The 15,921-nt window shown below is 42.4% G+C and overlaps 1 protein-coding gene across 1 annotated transcript in view; it reads left to right on the plus strand.

The window, feature by feature from the left end:
* Nucleotides 1-15,921, plus strand: part of SGPL1 (sphingosine-1-phosphate lyase 1) — a 62,636-nt gene that overhangs the window by 42,826 nt on the left and 3,889 nt on the right. Inside the window, exons 8-12 of the mRNA XM_069753207.1 lie at nt 6,239-6,347; nt 11,179-11,277; nt 13,034-13,180; nt 13,546-13,784; nt 14,760-14,906. Of these exons, the coding sequence (XP_069609308.1) occupies nt 6,239-6,347; nt 11,179-11,277; nt 13,034-13,180; nt 13,546-13,784; nt 14,760-14,906 (741 nt within the window). The remainder of the gene's footprint in view (nt 1-6,238; nt 6,348-11,178; nt 11,278-13,033; nt 13,181-13,545; nt 13,785-14,759; nt 14,907-15,921) is intronic.

Here is a 15,921-nt window from a genome sequence, read left to right on the forward strand (position 1 = left end):
TGCCAGAATAATGAGAGAGAGAATGTTTTAAGCCATTTTTATTTTTTACTGCAAAGACAAAAGTTTACATACATTTCATTAGGATTTGGTACCATAGCCCTTAGAAAACAGCACAATGGCAGAGATGCTTACCTGCCTAGGCCTCTAAACAAATGCACAGGATGCAGTGGACCCATGTAGTTAAGATGGCGGCAGCACAGGTGCAGAAATACCGATGAGGCAGCCACTCACAACCTACCAAACTAATGGAGGGGGTGGCTGCTTGGCACATTGCTGCACATAAGAGACTTGTATGTGGCGCCATTCACACAATTGAGATGCACAGCATCCAGGTTAAAAGCCTAGTAGTGACACCCTTCTATTAGATCAGGCGGGCTGCCCAGCGCTATCCAAGTGCACCCCATGTGAACAGACACCACAGTTTACAAGACAGAATGGGCCAAACTTACCCCGAAAAAAGTGCAAAAAACACATATGTGAGGTATTGGTTATGAGCTTGCGTATTTTGGCCAAAATATTAACTAATACCTCCCATATTTCGCCGGATCTGTTTTTTTCAAAATTAGCCAGAATGAGCCTGACGGCGAAAACCTGATGTGCGAAAGTAGCCTAAAACTGAATGATTTGGGTCAGACGTTTGGGATATCCTTCCACAAGCTTCTCACAATAGTTGGTTGGAATTTGGGCCCATTCCTCCTAACAAAACTGGTGTAACTGATCCAGGTTTGTAGGTCGCCTTGCTCACACCTGCCTTTTCAGCTTTGCCCCTAAATTTACAATAGGATAGAGATCAGGGCTTTATGGTGGCCATTCCAGAACATTGGCTTTGTTATCCTTGAGCCACGTTGCCATTTTGGCAGTATGCTTCAGGTCATTGTCCATTTGGAAAACCCATTTCCGCCCAAGCTTTAATTCCTGGCAGATGTCTTGAGATGTTGCTTCAGTATTCCCACATAACCTTCTTTTTTCATGATGCCATCTTTTTTGTGAAGTGAACCAGTCCCTCCTGCAGCAAAACAACCCCACAACATGATGCTGCCACCCCCATGTTTCACAGTTGGCATGGTGTTCTTAGGCTTCCAAGCTTCTCCCATTTTCCTCCAAGCGTAACCATGGTCATTGTGCCCAAAATGTTCCATTTTAGTTTCATCAGACCACAGGACATGTCTCCAAAAATTAAGGTCTTTGTTCTTGTGTACATTAATCTTGCTTTCTTATGTTTCTTTTGGAGTAATGGCTTCTTTCTGGCAGAGTGGCCTTTCAGCTCATACAGTACTCGTGTCACTATGGATATTGACACAATCTTACCAGCTTCCACCATCATCTTCACAAGGTCTTTTGTTATTGGGTTGATATGCACATGTCGGACCAAAGCACATTCTTCTCTAGGACACAGAACCAGTCTCCTTCCTGATCGATATGATGCCTGGACATTCCCATCTTGTTAGTACTTGTGTATAATTGTTTGTAGATGAACGAGGCACCTTCAGGTATCTTGAAATTGTACCCAAGGATGAGCCAGACTTGTGCAAGTACACAATTCTCTTCCTAATATATTATCTGATTTCTTTAGACTTCCCCATGATGCTACACAAAGAAGCTGTGTGTTTCAGGTGTGCATTAAAATACTTCCACAGATGTCTCTAATTAACTCAGATGTTGCCAAAAAATCGGAAGCTTCCAAACACATGACATCATCATATAGGCAGCCCAGAATTGTTTAAAGGCATAGTAATCTTAGTGTATGTAAACTTTTGACTTTGCAGTATGTAATAAAAATGTGGTAAAACATTCTCTCTCTCATTATTCTGGCATTTGGCAAATTTTAATAATTATGGTAATCCTAATTGACCTTAAATGGGAAAGGTTTATTCTGATTTCATGTCAGATATTGAGAAAAACATGCAGATGTCTTTTATTATAGTGTATGTAAACTTCTGGTATATATAATGTATGTACACAGTGGATATACACACACCCCTGTTAACCCCTTAGCGACCACCGATACGCCTTTTAACGGCGGCCGCTAAGGGTACTTAAACCACAGCGCCGTTAATTAACGGCGCTGTGGAAAAAGTGAATAGCGCCCCCCAGAGTCGGATTTTCTCTGGGGTCTCGGCTGCCAGGGGTAGCTGAGACCCCAGAGAACATGATTCGGGGTGGTTTTAACCCACCCCGCATTTGCGATCGCCGGTAATTAACCGTTTACCAGCGATCGCAAAAAAAAGCGATCTTTTTAATTTCTCTGTCCTCCGATGTGATCGCACATCGGAGGACAGAGAAAAGGGGTCCCAGGTGGCCCCCCAATACTCCTCGTGTCTCCCGGTGGGCGCCGCCATCTTCAAAATGCACTGCGCCCGCCGGCCGGCCCCGCGAGAATCTTTGGGGTCTCGGCTGCCGGGGGTAGCCGAGACCCCAAAGAGCATGATCGGGGTCGGTTTTACCGACCCCTGTTTTGCGATCGCCGGTAATTAACTGTTTACCGGCGACCGCAAAAAAAAAAAAAAAAGTAAAGTGTAATTCTCTGTCCTCTGATGTGATCGCACATCAGAGGACAGAGAAATAGGGGGATTCGGGGACCCTATCATACTCGCCTGTGTCCCTGGATCCTCTTGCTGCTCCTCCTGGCCGCCGGCAGAAGAGAATGGCGGGCGCATGCGCAGTGCGCCCGCCATCTGTCTCCATCTGCCGGCCGACAGGAGAACAGCAGTTGGGGCTAAAATTAGGGGTAGGGCTAGGGGTAGGGTTAGGGGTAGGGCTAGGGTTAGGGGTAGGGTTAGGGTTGAGGTTAGGGCTAGGGTTGGGGCTAAATTTAGGGTTGGGGCTAAATTTAGGGTTAGGCTTATTTCACACTTACGTCGGTACGGGGTCGTCGCAATGCGTCGGCCCGACATACCGACGCACGTTGTGAAAATTGAGCACAACGTTGGCAGCAGCTGTAGTTTTTCAACGCATCCGCTGCCCAATCTATGTCCTGGGGAGGAGGGGGCGGAGTTACGGCCACGCATGCGCGGTCAGAAATGGCGGATGCGACATACAAAAAAACGTTTCATTGAACGTTTTTTTGTGCCGACGGTCCGCCAAAACACAACTGATCCAGTGCACGACGGACGCGACGTGTGGCCATCCGTCACGATCCGTCGGCAATGCAAGTCTATGGGCAAAAAAACGCATCCTGCGGGCACATTTGCAGGATCCGTTTCTTGTCCAAAACGACGGATTGCGACGGATGCCAAACGACGCAAGTGTGAAAGTAGCCTTAGGGTTAGGATTGGGGCTAAAGTTAGGGTTAGAGTTGGGATTGGGGTTAGGGTTTGGATTAGGGTTGGCATTAGGGTTAGGTTTGGGATTAGGGTTAAGGTTAGGGTTGTGATTAGGGGTGTATTGGGATTAGGGTTAGGTTTGGGATTAGGGTTGAGATTAGGATTAGGGGTGTGTTGGATTTAGGGTTTTGATTAGGGTTATGGTTAGGGTTGACATTAGGGTTGTTTTGGGGTAAGGGTTGTGATTATGGTTAGGGTTAGTGATTAGGATTATGGATCAGGTTGGGATTAGGGTTAGGGGTGTGTTGGGGTTAGGGTTGGAGCTAGAATTGGGGGGTTTCCACTGTTTAGGTACATCAGGGGGTCTCCAAACACGACAGCCAATTTTGCGCTCAAAAAGTCAAATGGTGCTCCCTCCCTTCTGAGCTCTGCCGTGCGCCCAAACAGTGGGTTACCCCCACATATGGGGCATCAGCATACTCTGGATAAATTGGACAACAACTTCTGGGGTCCAATTTCTCTTGTTACCCTTGTGAAAATAAAAACTTGGGGGCTACAATATCTTTTTTGTGGAAAAAAAAAATATTTTTTATTTTCACGACTCTGCATTATAAACTTCTGTGAAGCACTTGGGCATTCAAAGTGCTCACCACACATCTAGATAAGTTCCTTGGGGGGTCTAGTTTCCAAAATGGTGTCACTTGTGGGGGGTTTCCACTGTTTAGGCACATCAGGGGCTCTCTAAACGTGACATGGCGTCCGATCTCAATTCCAGCCAATTCTGCACTGAAAACGTCAAACGGCGCTTCTTCACTTCTAAGTTCTGCGGTGCGCCCTAACAGTGGTTTACCCCCACATATGGGGTATTGGCGTATTCAGGAGAAATTGCATAACAAAATTTTTTGTTACATTTCTGTTTTTACACATGTGAAAATAAAAAAAATGGTTCTGAATTAAGATGTTTGCAAAAAAAAAAGTTAAATGTTCATTTTTTCCTTCCACATTGTTTCAGTTCCTGTGAAGCACGTAAAGGGTTAATAAACTTCTTGAATGTGGTTTTGAGAACCTTGAGGGGTGTAGTTTTTAGAATGGTGTCACACTTCATTATTTTCTATCATATAGACCCCTCAAAATGACTTCAAATGTGATGTGGTCCCTAAAAAAAAAATGGTGTTGTAAAAATTAGAAATAGCTGGTCAACTTTTAACCCTTATAATTCCCTAACAAAAAAAAAATTTTGTTTCCAAAATTGTGCTGATGTAAAGTAGACATGTGGGAAATGTTATTTATTAACTATTTTTCGTGACATATCTCTCTGATTTAAGGGCATAAAAATACAAAGTTTGAAAATTGCAAAATTTTAAAAATTTTCGCCATATTTCCGCTTTTTTCATAAATAATCGCAAGTAATATCGAAGAAACGTTACCACTAACATGAAGTACAATATGTCACGAAAAAACAATCTCAGAATCAGCGGGATCCGTTGAAGCGTTCCAGAGTTATAACCTCATAAAGTGACAGTGGTCAGAATTGCAAAAATTGGCCTGGTCATTAAGTACCAAATTGGCTCTGTCACTAAGGGGTTAAAATGCCAAGATAGATAGCGATTATGTGTTGGGTGTATATTGGCGCCACCTGGTGTTCAAAGTAGTGGCTTGGCAGTACGGATGGGAAGACTTTTTGTTGTGTAATTCTAGAAGGGGAATAGAATGTCTGACAAAAAAAGAACTGTATTTTTATTAGCTAAAAGAATATAAATTAACTAGTGATGGCTGCTTACATTTACAAGCCATTCCCTGGCCGATTTGATGACTTCTGTTAAAGTCCTACCTTTCAATTTTATATTGAGAAGGTGGACGAAACCTAATGGTAAAGACGTACTGAATGATTCAGTGTAACTTGTATTTTATTGATGTATCTCTCTTCTTGTAAGCGTAGGAGTCCAGTGAATGACCTGCCACCTTCCTGGTAGGAATCTGCATACATAGATGGATGTCCTTTTACGGAGTAGGACCGCCCACTGGACTCCTAATTAGAGAGAGCAGCAATTTATAAGATTCAGTATTAGAAGTTATAATGAATTTTTTCCTACAAAACGTTATATCAATCTATTCAGCTCCTGCTACTATGTAATGTGTCGCCTGTTAAAGGGAATCTGTCAGCAGGTATTTGCTATGTAATCTGAATACTGCATGCTGAAGGGGTTAAAGACAGATTTCAGTGATGCCTCGCTTATCAAGTTCTGTGGTTCTGTCTTCTTACAGTGATTGTTTTAGCACCAGGAGCTTATCATTGCTAGGACACAGCAGCAGCATGTGCCTCCTGGTCCTACTCCGCCCCTCCTCTGATAAGCAGCTCACTGTCTATAGACATTGTACATACCTGGTGTGGGCAGTGTTGGCTTCCTCAGCTCTGCTGCATTGCTTAAAATCTAAAAACTGTCAAAACTGCTGCACCCAGAAGCTAAATCCAGCGATGTATCACTTAGGATACTCTTCCTACATTAGAAAGCTCAGATGAGATGGCAAAAACCTGCTGACAGATTCCCTTTAAAGCCATTTATGAACGAAGAGATGATGGCCAAAGGTAGAGATGAGTGAACTTGTTTGGAAAACATTCGCTGAATGTGCCGTATTCCTGCCGAATTTGTTTGGTAATCGTTTTCCAAAGATATTCGCTTATACAAGTAGAGATGAGCGAATATATTCATAAACGATCTCCAAACATAAATTTGACACGATTATGGCACATTCTGATTCGATGATCGTTTTCCGACAAGTTCCGTCATCTCTAGTCACAGGTCATGACATGGCTTATATTCTATTTGTGTGGAAGAGAGCATTTTGTTTTTCCTTTTTTTTTTTCTATTGTGGGGTCTTTTTATTGTCATCCATTGCTCACTTGTCGTGATTTTTATGTCTGAAATGTGTATGTTGGGATAGATATGTAACGCTACAGGGCTGCTCTGTTGTAGAGTTGCTCCGGTGAGTGTGCATGCAGCATTTGACAAAGCAGCAAATTATTTTGGAATGAAGATGGTGCACGTTCCCCTGGATAAGAAAACCATGAGAGTGGATGTGAAGGTATTACATTTATTAGATATATAAGAAACGGTGCAACGTTGTATCCACAGCATTTGGGCTGCAGAAACTACAGCAATATCTGCCCTGTTTATTGCATACAGTGCTGCCAGATTAATCCATCCTGCTGGAATATATTTTAAAGTACTCAATTTAAAGGGAACCTGTCACTCCCCTCAGGCGTTTGTAACTAAAAGAGCCCCCTTGTGTAGCACAAATGCTGCATTCTGACAAGGTGGCTTTTTTAGTTATGATGCCTGCACACGCTGAAATAAATGCTTATAAAATGTGCCCCCTCATACCGTGAAATGGTCCCGGAGGTGGGACTTTCCTTCCTAATTAGACGCAGCACAGCCATCACTCCGGGCCTGTGCACGCCGGGCGCCGCCACCTCTTGCAGCATTATCATGCCCGGCGCCTGCGCATTAAGTTTTTTCGGGCATGCGCAGTTGCGCTGCCCTTCGTACTTAGAGCGCAGGTGCCAGGGACGATAATGCAGCAAGAGGAGGCGGCGCCCGGCGTGCACAGGCCCGGAGTGATGGCTGTGCTACGTCTGATTAGGAAGGAAAGTCCCACCTCCGGGACGATTTCAGGGTAACATAGTAACATAGTTAGTAAGGCCGAAAAAAGACATTTGTCCATCCAGTTCAGCCTATATTCCATCATAATAAATACCCAGATCTACGTCCTTCTACAGAACCTAATAATTGTATGATACAATATTGTTCTGCTCCAGGAAGACATCCAGGCCTCTCTTGAACCCCTCGACTGAGTTTGCCATCACCACCTCCTCAGGCAAGCAATTCCAGATTCTCACTGCCCTAACAGTAAAGAATCCTCTTCTATGTTGGTGGAAAAACCTTCTCTCCTCCAGACGCAAAGAATGCCCCCTTGTGCCCGTCACCTTCCTTGGTATAAACAGATCCTCAGCGAGATATTTGTATTGTCCCCTTATATACTTATACATGGTTATTAGATCGCCCCTCAGTCGTCTTTTTTCTAGACTAAATAATCCTAATTTCGCTAATCTATCTGGGTATTGTAGTTCTCCCATCCCCTTTATTAATTTTGTTGCCCTCCTTTGTACTCTCTCTAGTTCCATTATATCCTTCCTGAGCACCGGTGCCCAAAACTGGACACAGTACTCCATGTGCGGTCTAACTAGGGATTTGTACAGAGGCAGTATAATGCTCTCATCATGTGTATCCAGACCTCTTTTAATGCACCCCATGATCCTGTTTGCCTTGGCAGCTGCTGCCTGGCACTGGCTGCTCCAGGTAAGTTTATCATTAACTAGGATCCCCAAGTCCTTCTCCCTGTCAGATTTACCCAGTGGTTTCCCGTTCAGTGTGTAATGGTGATATTGATTCCCTCTTCCCATGTGTATAACCTTATATTTATCATTGTTAAACCTCATCTGCCACCTTTCAGCCCAAGTTTCCAACTTATCCAGATCCATCTGTAGCAGAATACTATCTTCTCTTGTATTAACTGCTTTACATAGTTTTGTATCATCTGCAAATATCGATATTTTACTGTGTAAACCTTCTACCAGATCATTAATGAATATGTTGAAGAGAACAGGTCCCAATACTGACCCCTGCGGTACCCCACTGGTCACAGCGACCCAGTTAGAGGCTATACCATTTATAACCACCCTCTGCTTTCTATCACTTAGCCAGTTACTAACCCATTTACACACATTTTCCCCCAGACCAAGCATTCTCATTTTGTGTACCAACCTCTTGTGCGGCACGGTATCAAACGCTTTGGAAAAATCGAGATATACCACGTCCAATGACTCACCGTGGTCCAGCCTATAGCTTACCTCTTCATAAAAACTGATTAGATTGGTTTGACAGGAGCGATTTCTCATAAACCCATGCTGATATGGAGTTAAACAGTTATTCTCATTGAGATAATCCAGAATAACATCCCTCAGAAACCCTTCAAATATTTTACCAACAATAGAGGTTAGACTTACTGGCCTATAATTTCCAGGTTCACTTTTAGAGCCCTTTTTGAATATTGGCACCACATTTGCTATGCGCCAGTCCTGCGGAACAGACCCTGTCGCTATAGAGTCACTAAAAATAAGAAATAATGGTTTATCTATTACATTACTTAGTTCTCTTAGTACTCGTGGGTGTATGCCATCCGGACCCGGAGATTTATCTATTTTAATCTTATTTAGCCGGTTTCGCACCTCTTCTTGGGTTAGATTGGTGACCCTTAATATAGGGTTTTCATTGTTTCTTGGGATTTCACCTAGCATTTCATTTTCCACCGTGAATACCGTGGAGAAGAAGGTGTTTAATATGTTAGCTTTTTCCTCGTCATCTACAACCATTCTTTCCTCACTATTTTTTTAAGGGGCCTACATTTTCAGTTTTTATTCTTTTACTATTGATATAGTTGAAGAACAGTTTGGGATTAGTTTTACTCTCCTTAGCAATGTGCTTCTCTGTTTCCTTTTTGGCAGCTTTAATTAGTTTTTTAGATAAAGTATTTTTCTCCCTATAGTTTTTTAGAGCTTCAATGGTGCCATCCTGCTTTAGTAGTGCAAATGCTTTCTTTTTACTGTTAATTGCCTGTCTTACTTCTTTGTTTAGCCACATTGGGTTTTTCCTATTTCTAGTCCTTTTATTCCCACAAGGTATAAACCGCTTACACTGCCTATTTAGGATGTTCTTAAACATTTCCCATTTATTATCTGTATTCTTATTTCTGAGGATATTGTCCCAGTCTACCAGATTAAGGGCATCTCTAAGCTGGTCAAACTTTGCCTTCCTAAAGTTCAGTGTTTTTGTGACTCCCTGACAAGTCCCCTTAGTGAAAGACAGGTGAAACTGCACAATATTGTGGTCGCTATTTCCTAAATGCCCAACCACCTGCAGATTTGTTATTCTGTCAGGTCTATTAGATAGTATTAGGTCTAAAAGTGCTGCTCCTCTGGTTGGATTCTGCACCAATTGGGTATGTGGGGGCACATTTTATAAACATTTATTTCATTGTGTGCAGGCATCATAACTAAAAGAGCCACCTTGTCAGAATGCAGCATTAGTGCTGCACAGGGTGGCTTTTAGTTAAACTCCTGAGGGGGGTGACAGGTTCCCTTAAAAAAAAAAAAAAGTATAACTTGTTTTGTGTCCATATCTCCCTGTATAGTCTAACCCTACAGTCCCTTGTTGCTAAACTAACAAATATGTTTGTTATAAACTGGGAGATGGGTAGAATGGAGAGTGCCTATAGGGTAGACTACACCAGTTTAGTATTTTGGCAACAACCATGCAGACACGATATTGTATAGGTGCTGTAAACTCTAGAAGATTTTTAACTTCTTCCTGACAGATGACGGTAAGTATACGTTGGTGCTTGCTGGGCTTTGATCAGTACCTGCATATATTTAAAGTGGATATTTTACCAGCACAGCTGTCCCTCACGGCGCCTCCATTACCGGAATCCAGCTTCTTGGGTCCAGGAGACATCACCAGGAACTGATTTGGTTCAGGCATTGATCACGTACCCATTACTGCACTATCAAATTCCTGATGCGATCTCTTTTCAGAAGTTTTGCAGTGTATCACATTTAGCAACCAGAGAGTTAAAATTCAAGTCCTGAATGTTTAAAGAAAAAAAAATATCAAATTTTCAAGTGAAAACAAAAACTTGCCCTTTTCTTGTGTACCAGACACAATTGCAAAACAAATGTACATTATGTACTTTTTCTCGAACGTTACATAATGGATTTTACATGCACTGAACCCTGAAAAAAACACTTGGGTTCAAATGGGAAATCCACCACTTGATAAATGCCTTGTGGAGTGTAGTTTCCAAAGTGGGGTGGCAGCTCATATGCTCTTGAAATAAGACATGGTGCTTACAAACTTTTTTTTTTTTTTTTAACATATTTTTGTTAAAGAATTATGCAACTTCAAACAGGGTACATTGTAGTAACCATATTACGAACATATAGTTAGGTGGGATACAAAGGGAGGGACTAACATGACAGACAGTAAGGTATAAAGGGTGAAGGAGGGGGGAAAGTATTCCGAGGTGGGAGGTTAGCCAAGTCTAAATTCAGTAGCAAGAATAAGGACGAATCTGAGGAGTAAGGAGCATGTAGACAAAGTGATGGTGTGGCTGACATAGGGAAGCCAAATTTTCTCAAATTACGGACTTTGTCCATAAGTATGGCTGACTAGTTTTTCTGTTTATCGTATACCAAGAACGGCGTTTCTTGACTTCCGACAAATCTAAGCCTGATTTTTTTTTTTTTTTTTTTTGTATTTTTATTTTTTCGCCCCCAGGCAGGTGCTATAGTTTTCTTGGCCACTAGAAATATGAGTGAAATGAGAATTTAGGTGTGTATTAGGGATACATTTAAGTAAGGCTTTCCAAGGGTTTTTTTTGTTTATAAGGTTAGTATTTGTAACTGCGAGAATAGGGTAATATACCCTAATCCGAAGTCTATGTACTAAGGGGCATAACCATTTGTACCAAAAGTCAAATATTGCTTGTCCCTTTAGCCTGCCGTGTGGCCAAACAGTCGTGTCTGACCACATATGAGGTATCGCTGAGAATTTGGAGATCGTCCATAACAACATTGTGAAGTCCATTTTGTATTCCCACTTGTGAAATTGAAAAAGTTGGACTAAATCAACAGTTGTGACAAATCTTTCCTGTGAAATGTATTTGCTCACAATTCTTGGGATTGTTGAGGGCCGAATCCCTTTCTCTCCTCTACCAACGCTTCATGACATGATGTCTGGATTGTGTGTGTGCTCCATGTATTAGACGAGGCCCATCTGTAGTGTGTCCATCTGTATTGCAGGCTATGAGAAGAGCGATCTCAAAGAACACCGCGATGCTGGTGTGTTCAGCTCCTCAGTTTCCACATGGCATTATTGACCCCATAGAAGATGTAGCTAAGGTAAGTACTCCTTATCGAAGACTACATGATCTTTGTGAAACTTTGACTCCCAGAGCTCAGTGTGATTAAAACATTGTATGTAAAATGAAGCTAAGTAAACCACTGGATTGTTGACTGCCTCAGTATGTTACCATATGTACCACGCACTGGGGCTGGTGTTACATCCTGGAGCTGCATTCACAATTCTGCCGGCTTATCAGCATTTCTCAATTATGTAGTCATTTTAAAGGCAACCTGTCAGCTGATACAGGCAACTCAAACTGTGGTCGTCCGGTATCAGCCACTGGTTGTAAGATCACAGCCATGTATGTTTCTCTGATATGCCATAGTTCCATACTTTTACTAGCCGCTTGGGACTGAGCCGCATTACTGACTAGTTGTACAGGCGGGTCCTCGGTGGGTTCTCACCGCCAACTGACAGTTAGGCCTGTCCCACACGTCCAGATAATTCCAGTACCGGAGTTATCCGTGTCCGTGTGCTCACGTGGCACATCAGTGTGGCACACGTGCGGCAGCCGTGTGCTGACTGGGTACCACACGCACCGTGCAGGAGACAGCGCTATAGTAAGCGCTGTCCCCTGCATGTGGTGCTGAATCCAGAATTCATTCCTTCTTCCCAGCAGCGTTCGCTGGAGCGAAGGAATGAAAAATCATTTTTTTAAAAATTTTTTTGTTAAAAAAAAAAAGTTCCCTGTAATCTCCCCCCTCCCTCCCCCTGTGCGCCAGCCCGCTGGCATTAAAATACTTACCCAGCTCCCTCGGAGCTTCCTCTCAGGGTCGCAGCTCTTCCTTTGAGCGGTCACGTGGTGCCGCTTATTACAGTGGGAGGTGGAGCCGCATATTCATCACTGTAATGTGCGGCACCACGTGACCGCTCATAAAGGAAGAGCTGCGACCCTGAGAGGAAGCTCCGAGGGAGCTGGGTAAGTATTTTAATGCCAGCGGGCGGGTGCACAGGGGGAGGGAGGTGGGAGATTACGGGGAACTTTTTTTTAACAAAAAAAAAAAAAAAAATTTTTCTTTCCTTCGCTCCAGCGAACGCTGCTGAGAAGAAGGAATGAATTCTGGATTCAGCACCACACACGACATCATCCGTGTGCGGTACGTGTTTTACACGGACCCATTGACTTTAATGGGTCCGTGTGATCCGTGCGCTCCCACGAACACTGACATGTCTCCGTGTTTTCCAAACGGACACACGGTCATTGATTTTAATGTGTCTACATGAGTCAGTGTCTCCGGTACGTGAGGAAACTGTCTCCTCACGTAACGGAGACACTGACGTGTGAAACCGGCCTTATACGCACACACAGGCAGAGGCTTATCAGTCACTGAGAGTAGCTGGGGAGAAGCCGCTGGGGGCCCGCCTGTACGACATTTGCTTTCAACTTGTTGCCTTGGATACTGACCACCGTTTTTAGACAGAACACTTGCAGTGCTTACAAACTCTTCTGTGTCGGTCTTGTAAGCGCTGTTTTGAAGCTGACCGGTATTTTTGGAGTGCGCTGTTACCCCCTAATCCTGGCCACCTTCCTTATAGCATGTACAAGCTAAACGGCAGGAGTGGTCTTGTCCTAGTCAACGAGCTCTAAACAAGTGTTTGTTTCAACAATAGCTGCACAGTTTAATAAGTATTGCATTGCAAAAGTGCTTGTTTTCACTAGCACTAGCCAACAAAATCCATCTATGAAGATGGGAATAATTAAACTATGAATGTGTTTTTGCCCTTTTAATGATGTTTTGTTTGTTTTCTTAGCTGGCAGTAAAGTACAACATCCCATTTCACGTGGATGCCTGTTTAGGTGGATTCCTCATTGTGTTCATGAAAAAAGCCGGTTACCCTCTTAAGCCATTTGACTTTAGGGTTAAAGGAGTGACCAGCATCTCAGCCGATACTCATAAGGTAGGGTAACTGAACAGAACTATGGGTCATAGTTTGCCCAGGCAGATTTCCTATCGTGTGTAAGAAAGTTTTTAATATGTTAAAGCAACTTGGGTCTTCTCGACTGTTGGTGGTCACAGTCCTGAGGCCTCCAGTGATTGCTCAAACTATAGTTGAGAAGTGCTCAGCTAATCCGAGAGGACGGGCACCGCAGTGTATAACTAAATGTAGAGTCCGAGGGTCCACACACTGCTGTGCACACCTCCTGCTTTAGCTGAGGGCTGGACCATTAGATTCCCATGATGGAACCACAGCAATCAATAAGGTATAAAATCAAGTTTAGACTGCACTGATATTTATTTTTTTTCCTTCTGGCTTCTTTCCAGTATGGCTACGCTCCTAAAGGGTCTTCAGTGATACTGTATAGCCACAAGGACTATAGGCAGTACCAGTTTTTTGTCACTTCTGACTGGCCAGGCGGATTGTATGCTTCTCCTTCTATAGCCGGCTCGCGACCTGGTGGCATTGTAGCTGGTTGCTGGGCTACAATGATGCACATGGGAGAAGATGGATATATTGAAGCCACCAAGAGTATTATTTCAAACGCACGATTCATCATAAAAGAGTAAGTGAGCCTATGTAAATGCATTTCTATTATGTGTGTATGTATATATGTATATACTCCTGACTAAAGTCTCAGTTCTTTTTGCATTTAGGGTGTTCCTTAGGACTATACACCGGTGGTGTTCTCCTGTGTATGTGTACCTCTGTTGTATATCCCTGTGTATATATGTCTGCCAATGACCATGAGGCAAAGGCAGAAATAACTCTTGTATTTATATGCGCTTTCTGAGCATTGACATAAATCATGTCTATGGAAAAGCTACTGACGTATACCTACAACTTACCCCAGTGTATAGTCATACTGTCATACGTGTTGCCTATAGTCTCCCATCGTATGTTTTATTACAGTATATTGTATTGCACTATTCCATCCTGCAAAAAGTTATACTGATGTGTACCAGCCTGACTGGGGACAAAAGCACTTTCCTGAGACCTCTCTTAGGTGAAGGCTTTTTTCATTGTAATGCTGCAGCATAATGAGGACAGGCTGTTAGTGATTTGCAAAGAATTCTGACATATTACTTATAGTAAATGCGTTTATTCCCTATGAAATAAAGCTGAAACTTCTTTTATTAGAACTCTTATGATGTTATTCCTCTATTCTTCCTACTGGAAGGTGTAACCATCTTGCATCTGAATACGATCGTCCTCCTTGTTGGTGTCCTTATAATCTCATGTTGTCAATGATCAGGGTTGTAGTGTTTCTGGACACACCCCATTGACGAGGGCAATAGTAACACCCAGCTGTCAATTTATCTGTTTATTTTCAGTCAGAGTAACAAAGGAATGACACAAGTAAGAACCGTATTGTTCTTATTCAAATGCAAGCTTAAGAAAAAAAGTTTTTGAAAGTTTATTTGCCTGGTGAAAGTCTTCTCTTGGCATTTGTCTACATGTGCCTTTTATATAAACTTTTTTGCTGGCTTACTATATAATGATTTTCAGACCTTTTTTCTATTTTTGTTTTTAATTTAAGGTTTCAAAAAATAAAAGAAATTTTTATTTTTGGAAATCCTGAGGTTTCGGTGATCTCATTTGGTTCTACGGTTTTTGATATCTATCGATTGTCCAACTCTTTGACAGCAAAAGGCTGGAATCTGAATACGCTTCAATTTCCACCCAGGTAAGTGATTTACAGTGCAAAAATACATAAAACCTGAAAAAAGACTGCTCAGACTATATAAAACCTGTTGCATCACACTACAAAGAAACTCCAATAAAGAAGGAAAGAGGCAACCAGGAAAATTAATTCTAAATTGCAAACTTTTTCATTACAAAATTTCAAGCCACCACTCCAGCGTTCTCTTTTTATTTCAGCGATGGAGTAGTATCACTAATGTAAGTTCCCATCCCCTAGTAATATACTCACCAGCTGCCGTCTTCAGCTGTTTACAGCTCATGTCCCAATCCGCCATCTTCAGATCGCAACTTCTGACTGACCGGAAGTGACCTCCGAATCGCCCAGCGAATGCTTGTGCAATCTGGCAGGTCACAAACTGCTGGAGACCAATCGGACTGGCGCCATTAAACAGATGAAGATGGCGGTCGATGAATGTAATACTCAGGGAAGGAAACTTAGATATGTGACCCCTGTATAGCTTTTTTACATGACCAAGACATTAATTCCAAAAGGAACTGAAAAGACTCATCCCAGTTTTTAATGCAGTACCACTTGAGGGCCTGAACATCACTAGCATACAATATTGACTGTCGGCCTTGTTCACATAGGTTCTGAGATTCTGGAGAAATCTTTGATGATATCAAGCTTTGTAGATGGTGGGAAATTCAAAGTTTTTGCAACATTACATTGAGGAACATTTTATGAAATGATTCCACAATTTTTAGACTGTTCAGATGAATCTCTGATGTTGTTTGCTTTTGAGAGACTCTGCCTTTCTAACATGATTTTTTTTTTTTTTTTTTTTTTTTAACTGTCATGACCTAGTTGAAATATGGCTCTTTTTTTTCTTTAGTATCTTTTACTTTCTCAGCCTTTTGTTGACCCTGTCCCAGCTTTTTTGAGATATGTTTCTACCATCCATTTCCAAATTACGGTAGGTAATTAGAGTGTCCCACTTTTTGGAATTAGATGATTCCAGCTACAACCCCATTTTATACCTAATTATGTGAATATTTTA

The sequence above is a fragment of the Ranitomeya imitator genome, chromosome 2 (genome assembly GCF_032444005.1).
Source record: "Ranitomeya imitator isolate aRanImi1 chromosome 2, aRanImi1.pri, whole genome shotgun sequence".
NCBI lineage: Eukaryota > Metazoa > Chordata > Amphibia > Anura > Dendrobatidae > Ranitomeya > Ranitomeya imitator.